Below are 23,136 nucleotides of genomic sequence, written 5' to 3'. Positions count from 1 at the left end.
GTCACATGCTCCCCTGACTGAGACAGCCAGGCATCCCAAGAATACAAAAAATTTAAATACAATTAATAAAAAGGAACTAATGAAGATATACAGAACACTTCATGAAACTGAAGAACACATACGTGCTTAAGTGCATACAGAATATTTATAATATTTAATATTCAGAGCCAAATCTACCAATTTTTCTTTCCTTTTTAAAAAAATTTATTTATTATTTATTTGAGAGGGAGAGTGAGCGAGCAAGAAAGCACAAGCTGGGGAAGCAGCAGAAGGAGAGGGAGAAGCAGGCTCCCCGCTGAGCAGGGAGCCTGATGATGATGCTCCAATCCCAGGAACCCGGGATCATGACCTGAGCTGAAGGCAGATGCTTAACTGACTGAGCCACCCTGGTGCCCCTCTACAGATTTTTAAAGACTGAAATTACAAGAGCACTGACTGAAATGCCATTAGCTAGAAACGAATAAGAAATTTTAAAAATCCTGAAAACTCACTGTTGTAGACAGAAGAACAGCTTCTCAAAGAAATCCACAACCTAATTCCTAGAATCTATGAAAAACCACCTTGCATACAAAAGGTACAATGCAGGTACCATAAAGGTAAGGATACTGAGAGAAGACGATTACTCAGGATTATCTGGATGGACCCAATGTAATTATAAGGATCGTTTTAAGAGGGAGGGAGGAAGGTCAAGTTAGAGAAGAGATGTGATGACAGAAGCGGGGGGCGGGGGCACAAGAATATTCATTATCATCGCTTCATTCAACAACACTGGCTGGGTTTCTGAACCAGTGTAGTAATAATGAAAGAAAAGGAAACAAAAATTCCAAGGATTAGAAAGAAAGAACACTCTCATTTGTTTTTCTTTTTTTAAGTATCAAAATAGAGCAATTTATTCAAGATACTGTATATAACACACTCATTTGAAGAAAACTGTCAACATAAAAAAATCCAAAAGAACCTATAAACTATGAGCAAGCAAAAATGAAATTAAAAATATAAAAATATGAAATATCTAGGAATAAATTTAAGCTATACAAGACCTCTATGGACAAACTATATGACATTAATGAAAAACATTAAAAACAAGTGAGTGTTTTACAGGTTTATAGATACATAGATTAAAAGACAATAAAGTTAAGACGTGAATTCTTCCCAGATTGATTTATAGAGTCAGCAGAATAAGAATCCTAACAGGTTTCTCTTTTTAAGTTGCTAAGTGGTTTCTAAAATATATATGGAAATACTAGGTGTCAAAGGTAGGACATTCTTTTTGTTCTGTTTTATTTATTGGACAGACAGATCACAAGTAGGCAGAGAGGCAGGCAGAGAGAGAGGAAGGGAAGCAGGTTTTCCGACTGAGCAGAGAGCCGGGTGCGGGGGCTTGATCCCAGGACACTGGATCATGACCTGAGCCGAAGGCAGAGGATTTAACGCACTGAGCCACCCAGGCGCTCCAAAGGTAGGACATTCTTTAAAAAGCAACAAAAGATAGGTGGTATCAATGTATTATAAAACTGAAAACCAAAATCATGTGGTATTGGCACCTGGATAGACAAAATGATCAACAGCAAAGAGCAGAGTCCAGAAGACAGACCGGCGCATAAAACAGTGCTTGAGGGAACAGACTGGGCATGTAAGATGACTGGGAAAAGGACAGAATTCACAACAGACAGGACTGGAATTGTCACATGAAAAAACTAAGTCACATCCATAGGCAAATAAATCAATTACAAATCAATTAAAAAGCTCAATGTGAAAGGCAAAACTACAATGACTAAAGGATTTCTTACACAAGACGCAATATGCATCAGCCATAAAGAAAAAGCCTGATAAATCTAAGCACTTTACATAAGGAACCAGTCAACAAGACACTGAAGAAAGTGAAAAGACAGGCCACAGAGTCAGAGATGTTTGTGGTAAACCTAAGTAACAAAGGATTCATATCTAGAATGTATAAGCTATTCCTTTTATTTGAACTATGTCCATTTTGCAACCCTCCTGAGCTAACAGGTCTATGCACTGAGAACTGATGGCTGCTAACATCACAAAAGGGATGGCCGGACATTTTATGTTGTCTGAAGAGGAACCTAACATTATGAAGAAGTCTTGGCAAGACACAAATAGAGCCTGATTCTGATTAAGCTTCTAGATCAATTTTATCCATTTACAGCAAATACAGGGGACAGAAACAGAGGAACTACACTATGGTAATAAAATCACAAAAACCTGTATTATGAGAAACTCCACAGGACAAATAATGCAGTTCTTACAACAAATGAACTTATAACAAATGAAAAATAAAGAAAAAAGGGAGAAAGGTAGAGATAGAGACAAAGACATTTAAAAACACAGGCAAAACTTAACTATAGTGTTCAGAAATAAAAACTTGATGATTACAAAAAAGTGATTACCATACCAGTCAGGATAATTGTTTCTCTTAGTGGGAAAGAAGCACATGGAGATTCCTAGGATCCCTCTGATAAGTGTGTATCTCCAGACATGTGGCATTTACAAAGGCATTCACTTTATAATTAAATTCCTTAAGCTGTACATCTGTTTTTGGTAGCTTTCCGTATTTGTCTTATATTTAACAATAAAAAGTATAAACATTAAAATACCTAAAAAGCAGATAATGACAATTTGGAGGAGAGGAAAAAGATAAAATCTTCCATTTATAAATCAAGAAAGAGAGGCCAAAAAGAGGCCATACTATTTCAAGTATTACTATACAACACAAAATGACTGTCAATAAGATAGATAAAAACTTTTAAAAAGAGGAAGGTTTAGTATTTCAGATAAGAAATAAAGGCATCGGGCGCCTGGGTGGCTCAGTGGGTTAAGCCGCTGCCTTCGGCTCAGGTCATGATCTCAGGGTCGTGGGATCGAGTCCCGCATCGGGCTCTCTGCTCGGCAGGGAGCCTGCTTCCCTCTCTCTCTCTCTGCCTGCCTCTCTGCCTACTTGTGATCTCTCTCTCTCTCAAATAAATAAATAAAAAATCTTTAAAAAAAAAAAAAAAGAAATAAAGGCATGGCCCAGTTATGGTGGAGCTGGAGGTAGAAAGCAATTGATGGATTTGAGGCTTATAAACAGAGGCAAACAGGGTTGGCATAAACAGGTATGAACTCTTCGTTAGCAGATGTGAGTTGCAAAGTGGTATGAGTGAGCGGGTCTGAAGGTACTTAGTGTGTATTGTAGGAGTGAGCAAACCACTAAATATACTGCGGAAGAAGGAGCCAGATAAGAGAAGTGGTGCTCGGGGACGCCTGGGTGGCTCAGTTGGTTAAGCGGCTGCCTTTGGCTCAGGTCATGATCCCAGCGTCCTGGGATCGAGTCCCATATCGGGCTCCTTGCTTGGCAGGGAGCCTGCTTCTCCCTCTGCCTCTGCCTACTTGTGATCTTTCTCTCTCTGTCTCTCTCTCTCTGACAAATAAATAAAATCTTTAAAAAAAAAAAAAAAAAAAAAGAGAAGTGGTGCTCGAAGTCAGAATAGTGGTTACTCCGGGCCAGGGTGAAAGGAGTAAGCAATCAGCTAAAATCTGAAGGGGGTACAAGGAATTTCCAGGTCTTAGTAATGTTCTATTTTCTTGATCTGAGTGTTCACTACATGGATATAAACTTAATGTGGAATTCTGTGACAATTCACTAGCCCACACACATTTGATTTGTATACTTCGAATAAAATAAGAAAAGTGATATACATACACCCTCTGACGACAAGAACATAAATGCTACATATACGGTATAGGCAAAGACTACAAGCAGCACGGACAAAACGAAAATGGCATGCTGTGTTAATGTCATTACATTATCCAGCATGTATATTTTTAAAAGTGTCACCCACCAGCAAACTGTGAGACAGATAAGACAGGAATGAGTCTGGATACCACCTATAGTATTTTCATATCCTTAAGAGAGCTGACCCTAGTTCAGCTTTGACACTGGGTAGGTAGGTTGAGGGAGACTCACGGACAACCAGCAGTAAAGATAAAAAGTCAAGGGGTGCCTGGCTGGCTCAGTCAGTAGAGCATACAACTCTTGATCTTGGGCTCATGAGCTTGAGTGTCATGCTGGGCACAGAGATTACTTAAGAAAAAGTTAAAAATGAAGATAAAAAAATCATAATGTAGAATTGATAGGATACTCCCATTAACAGCCTTCCCAACCCTGTTGCTGGAATGGTGTATTGATTCAGTATAGAAATATTATAGCATTCAACATGTAAACTTACCAGTGCTTGGGCTCCACCCCTCATTTTGCCAGACCAAGGACAAGAAGCCTAGAACAAAGGCCTCATACCATGTCTCGCACTAAAAATTACATCAAGAACTGAGTAATTTCAGTTTGTAGAATTGTATGAAATTCATTCATGACAAAAACACTGAGTACACACAGCACACCTTAGCAGAGAGCAAAGGAGAATCTTTTTCTTTTCATTTTTTTTTTAAAGATTTTATTTATTTATTTGACGGAGAGAGAGATCACAAGCAGGCAGAGAGAAAGGAGGAAGAAGGCTCCCCGCGGAGCAGAGAGCCTGATGCGGGGCTCGATCCCAGGACCCTGAGATCATGACCTGAGCTGAAGGCAGAGGCTTTAACCCACTGAGTCACCCAGGCGCCCCAAATCTTTTTCTTTTTTAAGGCTATATTTATTTGACACAGAGAGAAAGAGAGAGAGAGCACAAGCAGGGGGAGCAGCAGGCAGGCAGGCAGGCAGAGGGAGAGGAAGAAGCAGGCTCCCTGCCTAGCAAGGACCCCAATGTGGGGCTCAATCTCAGGACCCTGGGATCATGACCTGAGCACAAAGCAGCTGCTTAAACCAACTGAGCCACCCAAGAGCCCCAGGGAAAGAGAATTTTATTGGCAAATGACTGCCTCTCTGCTAACAAGAGCAAAAAGAAACCCCTATCACTCAGCCGACTCTTAAGTCAAAGAGCATGTCAGCGCCAATGTCCAGGACTCCAGCTGCAGCAACCCTGACCTCTTTTGCAGATTCTAGGCACTTGTGATAATGGGAACTACAGCTTCCAAACTAGGCGCGTGGCCAACCTAGTCTCTATGGACCAAACTTGCCGAGTCCCATGCCAGCCTCACCAAGAAGTCAGACCCTGTAACTTCCCTTCTGTAACCTATGCCCTCAAACAAAGCAAGGGAACAGACTGCCTGCTCCAGCTGCTGTCAGTCAGGCACTGCCCTATTTCAGAAAGGAGAGAAAGAGCATCAAGCAAAAGCTTTCACCTCCTCATCCAAATCACACTCAAAGACAATCTTCAAAAAGGTCATGTGGCAGAGCACCGAGGTGACAGTGCTGAAGTCATGAAAGAATGTTCACATGTCCTTCTCCCCAATACACCACAGAATTTTTCTTTCTGTGAGACCATCTCTGAAGTACTGCTAACTCATTAGGTCTTGTCAGGGAGAAAGGCTGCCACTGAAAAAAAAGCAAGGTGACTGGGAGATAAAGCTAAGCATCTGAAATCACCCTAGGGACATAAGCTATCACACAGCAGATAAATCTCATATACCAAAGCTTAAAAGCGCTCCTGTAATTCCTAGGAAAGAGCATGGTCCCCTCTGTTGAGAGCAGTCTGAAACTTTTCTTAAGACTTTGGGTAACAAGCTATCACGTCAGAAGAAATAAGCCACTCCCCCAGTAAGATATTCCAGTCCTTTCTCTGAAGGTTGCAGGGCATCCCCCCTTCACTTCTTCTCCCATCACTTCTGGAGGACGTCCTGAAGATGGGAAACTGTGCTCTGTGAAAAGAATTCTGGCTCTGTATTTTCCCAGTCCCAACCTGAGGGATCCTCCCTCTTTCCTAAGAAATCAGGCCTAGAAACAAATTGCAAGATAAAAAATTAAGAGCCAGAACAAGCTGAAGAGGGAAACTACCAAAACATCAATCAACTGTAATGCACAGACTTTATCTGGCTCTGATTCATATTAACAAACTATTAAAAAAAAAAAAAAAACAAAACCTATGGGTGCCTGGGTGGCTCAGTGGGTTAGCCTCTGCCTTCAGCTCAGATCATGGTCTCAGGGTCGTGGGATTGAGCCCCGCGTCAGGCTCTCTGCTCAGCCAGGAGCCTGCTCCCCCCCCCCCCCCCCCGCCGCCTACTTGTGATCTCTGTCTGTCAAAAAAATAAATAAATAAAAATCTTAAAAAAAAACACAAACAAACCTGTAAGATAATTTGAGAAACAATGAGTGGATATCTGATGTTAAAGTACTTTTTAGATGTGACAAAAATAATACAGTTCTTTTTTTTAAAGTCCTCATTTTTTGATATACATTCTGAACTACTGACTTAAGGCCTCATGATATAACTAATCAGGATACAGTTTAAATAACTAACTGGTAGGGCAAAAAGAAGGTTGATGTTGATAGATAAAACAAGATAAGCCCTGAGTTTTTAAACTGGGTTATGGGGCGTCTGGGTGGCTCACATGGTTAAGCATCTGACTTCAGCTCAGGTCACGAACTCAGGGTCCTGAATTAAACCCCAAGTTGGGCTCCCCACTGACCAGGGAGTCAGCTTCTCCCTCTCCCTCTACTGCTCCCCCTACTTACACATGCTCTCTCTCTCTCAAATAAATTAAACCTTTGAAAAAAAAAAAGGATAAAACAAATTGGGTGATGGAGACAGTTTTCATAACCTTCTCTTCACATACATATATGTGTATGTATTTATGTATTACATATGTATGTGTGCTTTTTTACTTTTTTCAAAAACAAGTGTTTTGTGTGTGTTTTTAAGTCAGACTGCTTCCCTGGGATCATTAGGGCATCAGATTCTTCTCAAGACAACTGAGTGAAAAGGGTACCTTTTCCTCTGAGCTGATCTATAATTGAGAAAACCACCTTCAACATCTCTGTAAGAAAAAACCACCTAAACTCAGGTTTAGATTCTTGAAGAGGGAGAAGGGATGCAACGCCTTTTGTCTCAAAAGCCAGCACACTCTGTCATAGTTAGGTGTCCAGTAGCCAGCACCCCTCTATTCTTGGCTCAGAGGGTGGGGACCTGCTGGATCTGTCTCAGAATGCAGGCAGCCTGCAGCAAGGTAAGTCCCTGATGAACAAGGGCTGAGTAACGGAGTCTGCTGACTGCGACTCGGCCTGTGTCACTCCTCCCCCAGTCCGGCTCCTCCCTTGCCCAATTCTTTTTTTTCTGCGTCACAAACACAAAATGGAGTTAGCTAAGAGCAAAAACAATTTGTCTAAAATGGCTGAATGCGGTAGGGAGTGCCAGGCAATAAAGCAAAGGGAAAGGGCACCCCCTGCTGTCCAACAGAAGGACCCTATTTTTCTTTCTTGACTATTTTGCATATGTTTAAAGAATCCATCCCACAGAATCCAACCTAATTTTGTCTTGAATCTTGATTATGTTGAATTCTAAAATTTAAGCAGATTGAGGCACAAGAAGGGAAGATAATTTCTAGTCTCTGAAGATAAAAGAGTAAGGCACACGTCAGCAGCCTAAGTCCCCGTGACCACTGAGTTCCGGACCCCCAGAACGGAAGGGAGGTCCCACTATGTAGCAGAGTATTCCCCAACTGCAGTAATGAGCTAATGGCCCCCAGAGTCCCGCAGCTGCAGCCATCACTTCCCCAGGAATTCCTGTCGCAGGCTTCTCTCAATGAAGACCACAAACAGGAAATGGAGGAGAAGGGAGTTGCCCAACATCCTGGAAACTAGGTTCTTAAGAACTGCAGGTGGGAGTGAGTAAGTGAGCTAGGAAAAAGGACTTTGGGAAAATACTGTTGAGAACACAGACTGACTTCTAAAGCCTGCAGGACTTTAAGATTCTGTAGGGCTGAAAGATTTCGGATGAGTTCTACTGCGTTATACTCCACCCCACCTAACCTTCGTTCTCACTGACTCAGGCCCACATACACCTTGCTCAGCCTGAGATGAAGCCTGAGGCGTTTGTCCCTATTCTACAAGGAACACCCTCCATAATCTCATCCCACCCTTCCCTTGAGTAAAAGAGTACTTTCTGAGTAAGAGAGAACACGTGAGAAAGGTGAAGAAAGTGGAAACATGCTGAGACATCTGTGGATCCAAGTCATGGGCACCTTCCACTGACTCACGAAAGCGCGAGCTTATCCAGCATCCGTGAAGAGAGACAAAGGCAGGGCATACAATCTATGTGAGCACAGAACCACAACAGGAAGTTTAAAAAAAAAAAAAAAAAGTGGACTCTGTACCAGTATAGTTCCCTCTGATAAAACAGGGCCTTTGGGCAAGAGTCTTAGATCTGCCTAGCTTATCTAAAAAAGATTTGAACATTCATCAGTAAGAACCCCAGGAAATAACAACAAACCTTCCGTGAAGGTAACATAGCTAGGGCATCACCAAGTCCTCCCAGCATACACCAAGCCATGTCCATTAAGCTCTACATAAGCTCTTGGATTCTGAGGAAAGGCCAAAGCAAGAGGGCCCCACCATGTGCTAATTCAAGAAACTGCCTAAGTGGAGGATTTCTGCTTTATATTCTCCACAGCTATAGCATACATGAGGAAAAAATTCATCACCTTGAAGCCACATGTAGGTATATACCATAGTAGGGAAAACCAGATTCCTATCACTGACCTCCTGACCAAACCAAATACCCATCTGCTAAGGCCCCAGAACTAGGCCACCATGGATGTGCAAGGAGATGAAACAAACTGGCAGAGACAGATAAACCTGAAGGACAAGAACTGGACTTAATTCCAAAGCACAAAAACCAAGTGCTAAGAGTTACGAAGAAGGGAGCAAATGGAGTCTGAAAGGGTGGCAGAAAAGCAGTATTAGAAATCTAGGCACTTCTCAAAACATTTGATCACTCAGACAAGAAGTCAGTGAGTTTCTCACAGGCACTTTCCCAGCACACCCAGGAAGGTGACTCAGTACAGGAGTGCTCAGGAGGAGATCAGCCTCAGGGATGTGGGTGAAGGTGGACTGGAAGGACAGACAGGGGACACTAAAGTCAGAGGACAGGAGAAAAGGCATCCAAAGGTAGCACTTGGTATAAAATTTCTGCTTTTCTTTAAAGATATTAACTAAGATCCACACATTACAAGGGGGCTGACATTTTTAAATTCTCTTTTAACCTATATGTTCCTCGTCTCATTTTTCCCCTGGAGATCTGTTGAAGAAATTAGGACTGGTCACTGGGGAAATGCAGAGCGCTAGCCCTGTACTGCAAAAGCTCTTAGAAGCAGGCACCTCTGAAATGCCTGCCTTCGTGCCACTCCCTTCCCCTAAATGCTAGATTCTGAACCTAACAGATCTGGGATTAAATTCTAGCATGGTATTTACTTGCTATGAGATCTTAATAAACAAAGTACATATTAATTCCATACTTTCAAGTTATCAGTTATAAACGAAGATACCACCTATTAGGCAGCACTGTTCCAATCACTGGAAAGAACGGATTATGACCTCCTACCACTGAGAGCATCTGACATCAGATACGTATTCTTAAATCAGAATGAGAAAGAGAAATACCTTCATCTTCTTCTAGGGACTTGGAGCAGTTTTAATCTTTGCTGGGTCTCACCTAAATCCTGAGTAAACTGCACATTTCTTAAGCTATTTTCAATAACAAAGGATCCTAGAAACACCCTCCAGTTTAGCCAGGGTCCTGGGAGGGGAAGTAACGTGGTAAGAGCCCAACAAAGAGAACAGATGGAATAAATACCCAGCCCCCAGCCTGAGTCTGTAATGGCAGCAGCTGGTTTTCTTCGTCATACTGCTGTTTTTTTCCCTTCTTTGTTCCTAAGATGGAAGCCAGGAAAGGGTGGGGAAAGGGTGGGGGGGAGGGCAAGACCGTCATCACAGTTAACTGAAAGTCACCTGATACTCTCCGCCAATCCCTAGTCTCTGACCTCACAATCTGGAATCTGAGCCAAGACAGCTCAACTGCGCACACCCCGTGGCTGAAAAGAAAAATGCAAGCAGAATAGGAATGCAAGCAGAAGAGGAAAAGGGGGTCAGTCTTCCTTGAAGGATTTCAGCAGTTTTTCTTTCCAAGAGGAAATTTAAACACACACACACACACACACAAATCTTATATTCTAATCTAATAGATAACGAAAGGAACAATTACAGACTCTAAGAACAGAATTGGGATTACCATAGGATCAGGAAGGAGCAAGATTCCATTCCATCCTGAATATGTGGAGTTACCAAAGCCCTTCTCTCATATAACTGGGGTTCCCTTATCCAAGGATGCCGAGAGAAGAACAAATAGCTTTTTAAATTGGAATCTGATTTTTCGAGGACAGGCAGGCTAGAATCATCACGAGAAGTACAGAGACTGTTACCTGCTTTGTAGAACTGGATATTAGCATTCTGCTTTGTAAATATTCATTTCTTAGGTCCAAGCGCTTCTAAAAGCCCCTTTTTAAAGCATCCTGGCCACTGGCAAACTTTCTTCTTAACCCTTTTGTTCTTCCCATTGAAAGAATAAGATGATGTCTGCCTTCAGCTCAGCTCAGGATTGAGCCCCATGTAAGGCTCCCTGCTCAGTGGGGCGTCCGCTTCTCCCTCTCCCTCTGACATTCCTCTCACTTGTGCTCTCTGGCTCACTCTCTCTCTGTGTCAAATAAATAAATAAAAATCTTTAAAAAAAAAATAAGAGGGCAACATTATAGAGAAACTGAAGGAAAAGAAATCAAGCACCCTAACAAACTCTGTTAAGAGTATTCTGGTATATTCCCTTCCAATCTTTTACTTCTGCACTTTTTCTGTAAAACACAGTTACAATGAGGGTTGTACATAATAGTATCCTGCTTTTCCTGCCTAACACTCTATTCTCAGCATTTGAAGTACACTTCAAAATGCTGTGAAGTCGAGGTGCCAGAATTATAAACACAACAGTTACAGTGTACTAAGTTCCAGAGCGATTATCTCCAGAACAAAAACTGAGAAAGAAGCAAGAAAAGAATGAAGTAGGTCATCCCTCTCCTTTGAAGACTGTAACCCTCTATGGAGTAGCATCCCTATGCTAGTGAGATAAACCTCTGCTCCTGCTCAGGAATATAATGCTCCAGAGGGAGGCCAGGTGCCCGGAAGGGCCCAGGGCAGAACTTTTCAAGTGTCTCTTCTCCACACCACAATGGCTGGAAGGCTCCATCCAGTAGGAACTGCCATACATTTAGAATTGATGTGTTCAATTTCCATAACAGAGTTTGCAGGGAGAACAACAGGAAACACAGGCATGCTAAGTTGCTGCAGCTAGCATTTCAAAAAAGGGACAAATTGGGGCGCCTGGGTGGCTCAGTGGATTAAGCCACTGCCTTTGGCTCAGGTCATGATCTCAGGGTCCTGGGATCGAGCCCCGCATCGGGCTCCCTGCTCCGCAGGGAGCCTGCTTCTTCCTCTCTCTCTGCCTGCCTCTCTGCCTACTTGTGATCTCTCTCTCTGTCAAATAAATAAAATCTTTAAAAAAAAAAAAGGGACAAATTGCTCCATTACCATATTTTTGGTTTTATCCTAGTTTCATTAGAAAAGCTATGCATGCTTATTGAAAATTTAGGATTTTTTTTTTTTAATAAGGAAGATCTCTATGTACTGATATGAAAAATCCCCAGGATATAGAAGGTACACAACAATACAGATAGTACACTACCTTTTGGTAAAGGGAGGGAGAATAAGAATCTTGATCAGTATTTGTTTACAACTGCATTTTTTTAAAAGATTTTATTTATTTATTTGACGTCACAGAGCTCACAAGTAGGCAGAGAAGCAGGCAGAAAGAGAGGAGGAAGAGCAGGCTCCCTGCCGAGCAGACAGGCCAATGTGGGCTCGATCCCAGGACCCTGGGATCATGACCTGAGCTGAAGGCAGAGGCTTTAACCCACTGAGCCACCCAGGCGCCCCTACAATTGCATTAAAAAAAAAAAAAAGTTAAAAGCATAATCAAGAAAATAATAAAAACTATGACCTCTAAGTATAGGGAGGGGAGGGCTGAGATGGGTTAACACTAGGGTGGCAATGAGAGTTCTTTATACTTTATCTTCTCAACTACCTAGATTACCTATGCAGAAAAACAAGTAACAGAAACAAAAAAGCCTCAGAGGAATTAACCCCTGGTGGAGATATGCTGAGTACTTCCTGAAAACTGATCTGTCTCTAACCTCATGTTTGCAGGGAGACTAGTCCCACATCTGCAGGAAAGTAAGTTCATATCCAACAATTCCTGAAACGTGTAAGGGATGCTGAGAACAGTGCTGTTCCCTGAGGCAGCTGCTTTGGGCTCCACCAAGTAGCAGCCTGAGAACACTGGGGCACTCACTCTCCTGTTTATCCCAAAGCCCAGCTTTGCTCTTGCCACTTCCTAGATCCCACTTCTCCTCCTCCATACATCTCCAATCCCTACTCTGCATGGTGAGAGACTAACTGAATAAGAACAAGAGTTACATCTGCATAGCTGCAGCCCCTTCATCTTGGTCTGGACATCCTGAGCTGATACAACTCCATCTTTGTTATACAACCCAAGAGATCGCCCATCATCTGCCCTCCAGCCTCCCCAGTCTCTCAGTGGTTCCTAGCTACTTCACAGACTCAGAGAACCTCTTCAAAACATCCTTCAAAGATGCCTAATGAGAGATCTGGCCGAGAAGATGGCAAGAGAAGAATTTTGTAAAAACAAGTGCTCCTGAAGTAGAGCCTCCAAAATGTTAGCAGTCCACAGAAAATGTCAGCGTGCCCACTAACTGATCTGTAGGATCTCCATAAAAACAAGGGTAATACTTACCCAATTCTCAGAAAGACATCAAAACATTATCATGAGAGAAAGCAGAGCAGCTTTTTCTGGAAAATGGAAACTAAGTAAAAAGTAAGCCATGGATCTAGCCAGGTTACTGCAACTACCACCACAAACTTACTTGAGGTGTTTATTAGAAACTTCTCTTCCTACAGTCCCTGCAACTTTGACTCTGGAGGAATATCCCAAGAATTCATATCTTTAACAAACAAGCTCCTTATGTAATCCTTATACACACTGAAGTTGGGAATTACTGACAGAAACAGACACATAAGTGTAGGGACTGACTTCAAGATGACTTCAAGATGACTTCAAGAAACCAAGGCTGTTTGGTTGAAGCCTCAGACCATTTAAAAAGACACTTTATCAAATATCAAATCTGAAATCTGCAGATAATGCTGGATGGTGCCATGGGTTTAAAAGATACAGCTTGAGTCTATGCATGTCAAGAAGAGGACTAGAGGCACACACTGAAGTTTGAACAGCTAGAAAGAGGCTCTAAAACTGGATTTATCTGGGATAATTAGGAGTTAACAAAGGGGTTGACAGTAAAAACCTTTCTGCACCAGCAAACTCTCCCCAAAGTAGGCCAAGGAATTCCGTCAAGGAAACAAATACAGCACATAGTCTCTGGGAAATTATGAGTAATTATGAGCATCGAGTTGTATTATGTGCTTCAAGTACCTATTCAGGGTAGACAGAGATGGGATTACGAATATGTATATCAGGGGGTCACAAATATGTACATAACTAACTACCAAGCTGGTAAAAAACAATCTTCTCTTTCAGCACTTTAAAAGGAAGGCTATGCTTTCCCAAAGTTACCAGACTGAAACAAAAACCAAAATATTCTCCAACCTCTGTGCCCTCCAAAAAATACAGTGTTGCTCCTATAAAAGACAGCAGCTGCAAGCGGTGAGGACCTTTTTGTAAAACGGCAAGTTAACAGCTTCCTGTTGTAATTTACTGATCAGTCCTCCAAATGAATTTCCAGACGGATAGAGGGCAGCATACCACGCAGTTGGTATTTGAAACCAACAGAGGTCGGCTCTCTCTAACGTGATTGCATCGCTCCCAGACGTAACAATGACACATCCAGAACAGAAGCGATCCATGTGCCATCTGGTGGTGAAAAGGAGAAAGTGCACACTGCACACAGCAGATATATCAAATTCCTACGGTTTAGAAAGAATTAAAGTTTAATTATCTTTATCTGATGACACTCTCCCTAAATCTCCACCAGTAAGTCTCCTGTGGAAACTAAACCAGCAACCTTCATGCAAAAGTTTCACAGTTTTGCATCAGTGTAGCTCTTTAACAAGCTGCAATTTCTAATGCCCGACTTCAGTGCAGCAATAAAGAATGAAACTCAGACTAAAACAAAGAAAACACTACAAGCATTTTTAGTAAACCATCAAAGGAGTTTCAGTTGATGAGCAGGCAACACCAAAGACAGCTTATGCAAGCAGAAAGAAGAAAAAAAACACAAAAAGACCAGAAGTTTCAAACTATGAAATATCTTTAGGTTTATCTGTCTCATTTTACAGATGAAGAAACAAAGAGTCAATGTATGAAGGAAAATTTCTGGTGCAATCTCGTTAATGGTCAGATTAAAACGAGGTATCAGTTTCCCTTATCAGATGTTACAGTAAGTAGTTTCTTATTTTTGATGGAAGGGTAAATTGGTACCCAGCAGTGTGTGCCCCAAAATTTTATTTTTACGAACTCACTATGCAGAAATGCAAGAACACACAGTAAATATGATTTTTCCTACAGTACTACTTATAAAAACTGGTCATTTCTCACTAATGGATCAGCTGTACAAATTTATATTGCATTTCACAAAATACAACTATCCATCCAAGTGGTTCAGTCAGTTAACCAACTGATTCTTGATTTCAGTTTAGGTCATGATCTTAGGGTCCTGGGATCAAGCCCCACATGGAGCTCTGCACTTGGCAGGGAGTTTGCTTGAGATTCTCTCTCCATCTCCCTCTGTCCTCCCCTTCACCCCAACTGTGCTCACTTTTTCTCTCTCTGAAATAAATAAATTTTTTTTTAAGATTTTATTTATTTATTTGACAGAGAGAGAGATCACAAGTAGACAGAGAGGCAGAGCAGAGAGAGAGGGGAAGCAGGCTCCCTGCTGAGCAGAGAGCCTGATGCGGGACTCCATCCCAGGATCCTGGGATCATGACCTGAGCCGAAGGCAGCGGCTTAACCCACTGAGCCACCCAGGTGCCCCTGAAATAAATAAATCTTAAAAGAAAAAAAAAAAAAAGAATACAACTATCTATTAGAAACAATGAGGTGCATCTCTGTGTAATGATATCAAGAGGTGCTATCATATTAAGCAAAATGCAAAACTGTATCTACCACAAGGGATCACAAGATTACATTAAAAATGTGTATATGCTCATATTTATGTAATTTTATCTTCAGTTTCCCTGCCCCTTAAATTTCTGGCAAACTTCTTTGAAAATTTCCCATATTTCCCCCCCCTGAGCTACAAAAGAAAAGGATTTCATTCGTTCCTTTATTAGAGTAACACATGCAGGTGAAAGGTATATTAACCACAGTCACTCCAGGAAAGGAGAGGGAGATTTTTAAATTTTTATTTTTAGTGTACTCTATGCATTTGTTGAAATGAAGTACAGGACTGGCTTTAGACAGGACCATGGTAACAGAGAGGAAGACAGAGAATGGGTACAGTAATGGCGGACGTCCACAGAAGTGCCTCTTCCAATGGCTTCAGTTTTCTCAGTGAAGCAGGAAGAAAAACATGCTCAACTGAGAATGAAAATGGGGGTGTTGGGTCTCTGAAGACAGAAAAAGTGACATAATCATATAAGAGAATGGGAAGTTGAACGGACTTGAAGTATTTAATATTTGATTGCCTGGAAGGACCAAGGGGGCATGCAACAATGCAAACTGAGCAGACAGGAGCCAGAAGAATGAAGAGTCAGGGAAGCAGGAGAGTAAGTAAGAGCGTCTGCTATCCTGAAAGCCAAGGGGAGAAAGTCTATCTAGGAGGACCAGGTGTTTGGTTTTTTTTTCAGTCACGTTCACTTGCACTACCTGTGCAGGGTAGAAAGAGAGATACTTGTTTTGCCAATCAACTATGAAATCAGAAAGAGGTAATGGAAGGGGAAAACATCGAAGACAGTCATTATTATAATGATTAGCCACAGAATTTTGGCTGAGGAGGAGAGTGAAGTCATCAAAGAACAGAAACACAGTGAAAGGGGGTAGGACAAATGGACTGGACGTCTCAGTGGGGCTGGAGGACTGTGGCAGTCCTGGTCCTAAAGAGAGAGACGTAAAAAGCTAGAACATGGGTGGCATGAAGTTAAGATTGGAGAAAGACTGCAGCTGAACGGGTGGGGTAAGGTAGAGGACAAGATCACTGGAAAAGAACAATGCAAGGAACTGTGAAGCCAGCATATTGGTAGGATCATGACCCTTTTGTGTATAATTGCTAAGAACTAAGATGGAAGTGGCCAGAGAGTACAGCCAAGAGCGGGAACAGCCAACCCGGCTGAGTAGTAAGGAGTAACTCAGGATGTTAGTAGATGACCGGCGCTGAGAGAAGAACTGGGTGATGTCATGAGATTCAAAATTATGGGGTTCTGGCAAAGAAAAAGGGGGCATGATCTGAAAGTGGCAATAAACAACAAAGAGGACATCTACACCATCTCTGGGTCCAGGTCCACTGGGACGAGGTTTACGGGAAGAAAAACCCACCAGATGCGGGGGCAAGAAGGAAAGCAGTGTTGAGGGAAAGCCAGGTCTCTGTTAGATCACCAAGGTGAAGCTGATGTCAGAGGAGCTTTTTCTAGTAATGGAACACGAATTCCAGAGGGCACAAAGAATGGGTTTCAGGTACTCAGGGAGGATCAGAGGAGGAAACTGAATAGGAGATACAAAGAGCCTTCCGGGGATTCGAGTACGGGAGGTGAGGGTGCCCTGGAAGTCTGGGGCTCCCTATAGGAGGTAATGTAAACCAAGATAAACAAGCTAGTATTAGATACAATGAAATTCAAGGTAAATAGTGATGGAAAGGTTGGGAGTAGAAAGAGGTATGTAAGAGGGGGTAGTTTATTGTTTTATACTCCTGATGATGAGAGAGGACAATCCAAATGTGCAGGGCTCATCATAACCCTAGGTGATAGAACTAGATTTAGGTCTTTTATTATTATTTTCTTTTTTAGAGAGAGAGAGAGTGCACACCTACACTCGTGCAAGCAGGAGACTGGTGGGGGGGGAGGGGCAAAGGGAGAGGCAGAGAGAGAATCTTAAGCAGGCTCTACGCTTGGCACAGAGTCTGACATGGGGCTTGATCTCATAACCCTGAGATCATGACCTGAGCTGAAATCAAGAGCTGGACGCTTAAATGACTGAGGAAACCAGATGCCCCCAATTTTTTTAAATCACAAGGAAGTACCTTTTGATATAATGGAACTTCCCAAACACTTTGCACTAATAGTCTGATCCTACTCAGAACCCAAGAATATTAGGAATTAAAAGACAACAATCCCAACAAATACTCACTTAAATAGCACAAGTCCTTATTCTATACACTTGAGAGGAGTAAGGAACTGATAGAACAGACATCTTTCTGCCAAGAGACTCACTGATAAGGTGGAGCATGTTGAGCTCTAACAAAATCTTGTTTCAAGGGGTTAAAGTTGCAGAAACTATAAAGATTCACTTGGACATTTCCTGATAAAGCTCCAACTGAAGGAGTGCCATCTAGTGGACAGAACAGGATCACAGGGATGGGGTGCCTGGGCGTCTGCTTTAGGTTCAGGTCATGATCCCAGACTCCTGGAATAGAGTGCCACATTGGGCTCCCTGCTCAGCAGGAAGCCTGCTTTTCCCTCTCCCACTCCCCATGCTGTGTTCCCTCTCTCGCCTTGTCTTTCTCTGTCAAATAAATAAATAAAATCTTAAAAAAAAAAAAAAAAGAAAAGAAAAAAGAACACAATTACAGGGAAAAGAAAAAAGACCCTTCAATCTCGGGGGAAAGAAGGGATTGCTTCCCCACCACAGGCTGTTCTTGAAGAATGAACCAACAAAGCTCGGGAGAGCAACAGACTATTGTTGCCAACAGTTATGACTTGTGGGACAAGAGCACAAACCCTGGGCTCTTGCAGGCTACCGGGAAGTCGGCACTGGGTTTGACATAGAGTCAATCCTATTTGTTTGTTATTGTTTACAAAATTCTTAGCTCCCAGTCAAGATCTTACTTTTTAGCCAGAGTTCTTTCTAAATTACTGCTGAAAACCACCTGGAGAACTGTTCTGATGCTCAAAGTTCCCACAATGCACCTCATACTTTAACAGGGAGGGAGTCTAACACTACCTATTGACCAATGCACACCTACTAAGGGTAACTAGCTTATGGATCTTAGGAGCTCCAAAGGTTTTTGGAAGAAAGGAATAAACCTAAACAGGAAATTGCCACTGTACTTAGGACATCAGTTAGCACTTTCCACAGTTTCAACACATACTATTTTTCATGGGATCATGTCATCAACAAAAGAGAGTAAAAGAGAGAAAGCTGAATGAAAAAACTACTTATCTCATTCATACAAATAATGACCTCAGTCACCACAGTGATGAAAATGCTCCCCCGAAAAAGTTGAAAAAAAAAAAAAAAATTAGCTTAACTACTGAACACGTTCTCAAGGAATTCAAGAGAGAGAGTCAACAAGGAGACTATGATAAAAGACTCCTTGATGATCACCATAAGGATGGTGAGAAAGTGCAAAGAACTCAAAGTTTTATAATACTGCCTATCAGCTCTGAATTCATAATATTCCCTGACAAAAAATAAACTGACTGAGTGAATCTATGATTTATAGGAAGTCAAGAGTTCAAAAACAAGAGACTAATCTTGTTTGAAAAAATGTGTAAGAGAAAATGTAGTATACATAGAAGACTGGCTCGCCTCTCTGGTTTCTTCTCTGATACAAAGGCTCACATCTTCCTGAACCATAATGATGCAGTGGCTGGAGATCCCTGAACACAGGAGGCAGATGTAAAGAGTGAGGCGGGTGTTCTTGTTAATGTCTATTCCTAGAGTATACAGGAAGTTTTGGCTATCAGTAAAAAATAAGGGGGATACAGCCATGTCTAACAAATAACAGTGTCCTGTGTTTATCGAGTGAGAGAGGAAATAATGCAATATTATGAAAACTTCATGTCCAAATAACTTCCTCATCAAGTCTGGTAACCAATAGCCTAAAATCATCTAAGTAGGGCTTCCATTGGACTAGATAAGCAGGCCTTATTTCTCCAATTGGATTCATTTTGTTACAGTTGAATATACTAGAAACAGAACATGTTTCCTCTTCTTCAACCCAAAATATCCAGCATTTCACCTACTTTCCCTAATCTGTTGCTCCTTTTTTGTACTAACAGTCACCTGCCAGTTCAAGGACTAAAGAGAAGTGCCTGAATGAATGAAGTGGTGGCAAAAGCCAGCAAATACCCTTCTTTCATCTTTTGTCTGGATCTAGACTTCCAAGTTCTTAGGACAGGGACATATGCTTCTGGGAAGCAGAAGTCACACACTCCGGAGTCTGAGTCTGGTCTCTGGCACTTACAATATAGCCTAGGAAAAGTTATTCAAGCTGTGTCTCTAATTCTTTATCTGAAGGACAGAATATTTACGGAGTGGTAATGAGTATTCATCTATCATTTAACTATATCATCAAATTCAGACTATGAATAAGAGACTTGGAAACTGAAACTGGCTACCTACTTAAAAAAACAGGATTAAGGATAAAGATCTGAAATTTTATACTGGACATGTTTAAGTACCAGAAGCAAAAGACACCTTGCTTTCATACTGAGGAGATGTGGGTCCTCTGAGCGCTCACCTCTGAAGGTGCTAGAGCTTGATTTTCCTTTGCTGAGAAAAGCTTTAACTAAGAAACCAAAGCCTTTTTTACTAAGTGTTTCTGGGTCGGTGTGAGCAAGGGGACTATCGGGAAGTCTACACTGAGTTTGCCAGCCTGAGCACCAAGAGAAGTTGTTCAAAATCGTATCAGGAAAGGCAAAGGCAAATCAGTCAGCACGATCACAGTGGGAGTTACACATGGCATGGGGTCCCTACAGCACTTCTGGCTGCTAGCTGAGGTCCCTGCAGATGGTATTAAAGCACCTATTTTGTTTCCAAGAGACACGTTAAACACACCTCAACACTCTAATACCTCTTGCATCATCACAGATTTACAGACTAATGCAAAGGAAAAGAGAGCAGGAAAACAGAGAAGGAAAAAAGAAATCAGACATTAAAAATTCAAAGAAGAAAGAATTTTTAAAAGGGGGAGGTGGTTCTTATTTGGGGGAAATGAATGATAACCGACACAGCAAGGGTGACAAGCAGCAGGGAAGTTCTGTTTTGTCTGAGTGCTGTGGGTCACTCAGTCAGGTAAAAAGTAAACACTCAGGATTGTATCTGACAGGAAAATTACATCATTAAGATTTAGAAGGTCTGGAAAACTGCTCATGATTTAATTTTCGAGATCATATCCGCTAGTGTTTCCTAATGGAAAAACAAGGAAATTAAGACAAAGTGCCAATTTAACACCTGAAAGTGCTAACCGAAGCTAAAGATATTTATTTTTTAACTTAAAAAAAAAAAAAGATTTGATTTATTTTATGAGAGAGAGAGAGCATGGGGGGTGGGTGTCAGAGGGAGAAGCAGACTCCCCGCTGAGCAGAGAGCTGAATGCAGGACTTGATCCTGGCTGGGACTGCAGGATCACAACCCGAGCCAAAGGCAGCCACCTAAACAACTGAGCCATCCAGGTGCCCAAGAAGCTAAGGACATTTAAAGACTAGCTAGGAATTTCCTTCATCAGAAGAGCAGTAATCTAGTCATGTGGATTACTACTACCTGAAAATCAATACTCCATTAAACTAAATCAACCAAGTCATATTCTTTTTTTTTTCCAGATTAAGATATAGAATTTTCTAAGAATGATTTTTGGAGGGAAAAAGAGCCAAGGCTGGTAGAAAGTTAAAACCTTCAATGAAAAGAAAGTAGTGTAGGGCAGAATCTGAAAGCTGAAGGAGCATTAAAAAATGTGGTTACATGGCTGAAAATGAGAAAAGATAAGATAGGGTCTTGCTGGTTTTGTTTTTTTTTTAAGATTTTATTTATTTATTTGAGAGACAGTGAGAGAGAGCATGGAAAGAGAGAAGGTCAGAGGGAGAAACAGACTCCCCGTGAAGCTGGGAGCCTGATGCAGGACTCAATCCCAGGACTCCAGGATCATGACCTGAGCCGAAAGCAGTTGCTTAACCAACTGAGCCACCCAGGTACCCGTTGCTGGAGTATTTTTAAAACACTATCAATTCACAGTGAAAATAAAATGCCAAGGAAAACCATGAAAGTGCAGAAAACCTCACTATAATCACCAGTAATACAAATGTACAGAAGAAGCGGGTGGCCGAGGTGGGAGGAAAGGGGCCCAGCCGGCGTGCAGGTGCAGTGGTGCTCAGAGCACAGGTGTGAGAAAGGGACTTATACCAGAGGCCAACGCAGGGGTAGATTCTTTGAACTTACAAATTAGGATAGCATTTGATTTTGAGTTTCTCTGTCCAACTAGTCTTCGCTGATATACTAGAATAGCCTAAGTAGTCATTATCCCCGGATTTTTCACTAAGCAGGTGGAAGTCAACCCCTTGGCTGCACTTTAGTTCAGCAGATGACAGTTCTTCTAGAGTACAAAGCCACTTTGCCCTGAGTGAAAGGCAAGAGGTCACACCTGAGCTCAGCAATCTTATACTCTCAGATAGACACACCTAACTCGGGGCCACCAAGGGCACCTAGCAATGTTAGGCTCCTTAACAGAACAAAGTGCAGCCTGGTTCCATCAGTTCACTTAAGGAAAAAATAATACTAAATGCTTATTTACTGGGGGCGGGGGGGGGGGGGGTGGCAGAGAGAAGGCGGGAAATGCTCAAAAGTTGCACTTAATTTTCATCACTAGGGTCAAAATATACCTCTAAGGAAACAAAAAAACTGTAAGATGGAAATACAAAATTATTAGGCTATAACTGTCATTAAATTCAAACACTGGGACTCTCAGGGGAAATAACTACAAGTGCCCTGTCACAGGGCAGCACAAAACCACAAGAATTAGGAAGTGAAGAAAGAAGAGGGCAAAACAGATCAGCTCTTCTAGAACAAAGGGGAAGATATGAAGGTGAAAAAGAAAAGCAAAAATTTATGCAAAAAACCATGGACCAGAAGACAAGATCACTGGATCTGGTCATGACCTTGGACAAGTTACCTATATTCATTTCAAACATGCTACAGAATGGAGATAACACACAACCTGCTTATTTCTTAAGATTTCTTGGTAGGTCCAAGAAATAGTATGTGTTAAAGCACTTGGAAGACTATAAGACACAACAGTAATGTAAGTTGATGGTATTAGTACTTAAGGAGTCCCTCGTTTTCTGAAGAACAACTACATGGCAGCTTTGACTTAAACTTATAACAACTGTCTATGCTGTCAGTTAAACACCACAGCTACAGGTCCTTCTGGACTCTTAAAAAAACAGAGAGAGAGAGAGAGAGAGACAGAAGATAAATCAATCCCCTATCTCATCTCAGTTTTCTAAAGAGAAATTCCTTTACGTCTGTTACATCTTGTCTCTAATGTTCAAGATACCCAATTAAAAGGCTCTTCTGTATTCTTACCTTTTGAAGCTGGAAGAACAAAGGGCCAGGAAGATGAAAGCATCAGATATTGAAAAGAAATGGAAGAAAAGAAAAAGAATCACACATGGTTGTTATTGTAGACAGTCACTCAATTACCTAACCTGTTAAAGACTGGCCCAACCCTTATTAATTACGTTTGTAGGCCCGGGATGGTACCTTAAAGATAGTGCCAGAATCCATTCAAGAGTATTATCAAAATGGGCCCATTATGAGCTTTATGTCACCTTAATCTCATATCCCCAACATGTTATACTGATAAAAAATACATATATGTGAAAACCATTGGGGAAGAAAAATACCAAAACGCAAGTTTTCTTTCCCAACCCCAGTGTCCCCATAATACAAAAATATCTTAATTTCTTCTGAATGGGAAAAACCACCTCTCTTCAATCCTCACCCAGGGAAGGGAAGGAATGGGAGACTGACTTAAAGGATACTCAAAGTCCTATACTGGACCTGTGCATGAAAGAGGAAGGTACTCACTCTTGGTCTGGGCAGAAAAGGTCAGAGTAAGTTTGGCGAAAAGTTCATTGTTCTCAAAGCGGTCCTCCTTCACCTTTGTCCAGAAGCAGTCCTGGGACAGGTCCTCAGCAACAAACTGTGGATATGGAGAGGGTGTTAAGTGTTACTAAGCGGAGCCCTG

General features: G+C 41.7%; 1 protein-coding gene across 3 annotated transcripts in view; it reads right to left on the bottom strand.

The window, feature by feature from the left end:
- Positions 1–23,136, bottom strand: part of DIAPH1 (diaphanous related formin 1) — a 96,728-nt gene that overhangs the window by 30,049 nt on the left and 43,543 nt on the right. For all 3 annotated transcript variants that reach the window (XM_045999121.1, XM_045999122.1, XM_045999120.1), the window contains 2 exons: positions 22,977–23,091; positions 22,473–22,481 (listed from right to left, as the gene is read on the bottom strand). In XM_045999121.1, the coding sequence (XP_045855077.1) occupies positions 22,473–22,481; positions 22,977–23,091 (124 nt within the window). The remainder of the gene's footprint in view (positions 1–22,472; positions 22,482–22,976; positions 23,092–23,136) is intronic.

The sequence above is a fragment of the Meles meles genome, chromosome 3 (genome assembly GCF_922984935.1).
Source record: "Meles meles chromosome 3, mMelMel3.1 paternal haplotype, whole genome shotgun sequence".
NCBI classification, from domain to species: domain Eukaryota; kingdom Metazoa; phylum Chordata; class Mammalia; order Carnivora; family Mustelidae; genus Meles; species Meles meles.
The sequence above is the reverse complement of the archived record's forward strand: the minus strand, read 5'-3'. Positions and strand labels throughout refer to the sequence as shown.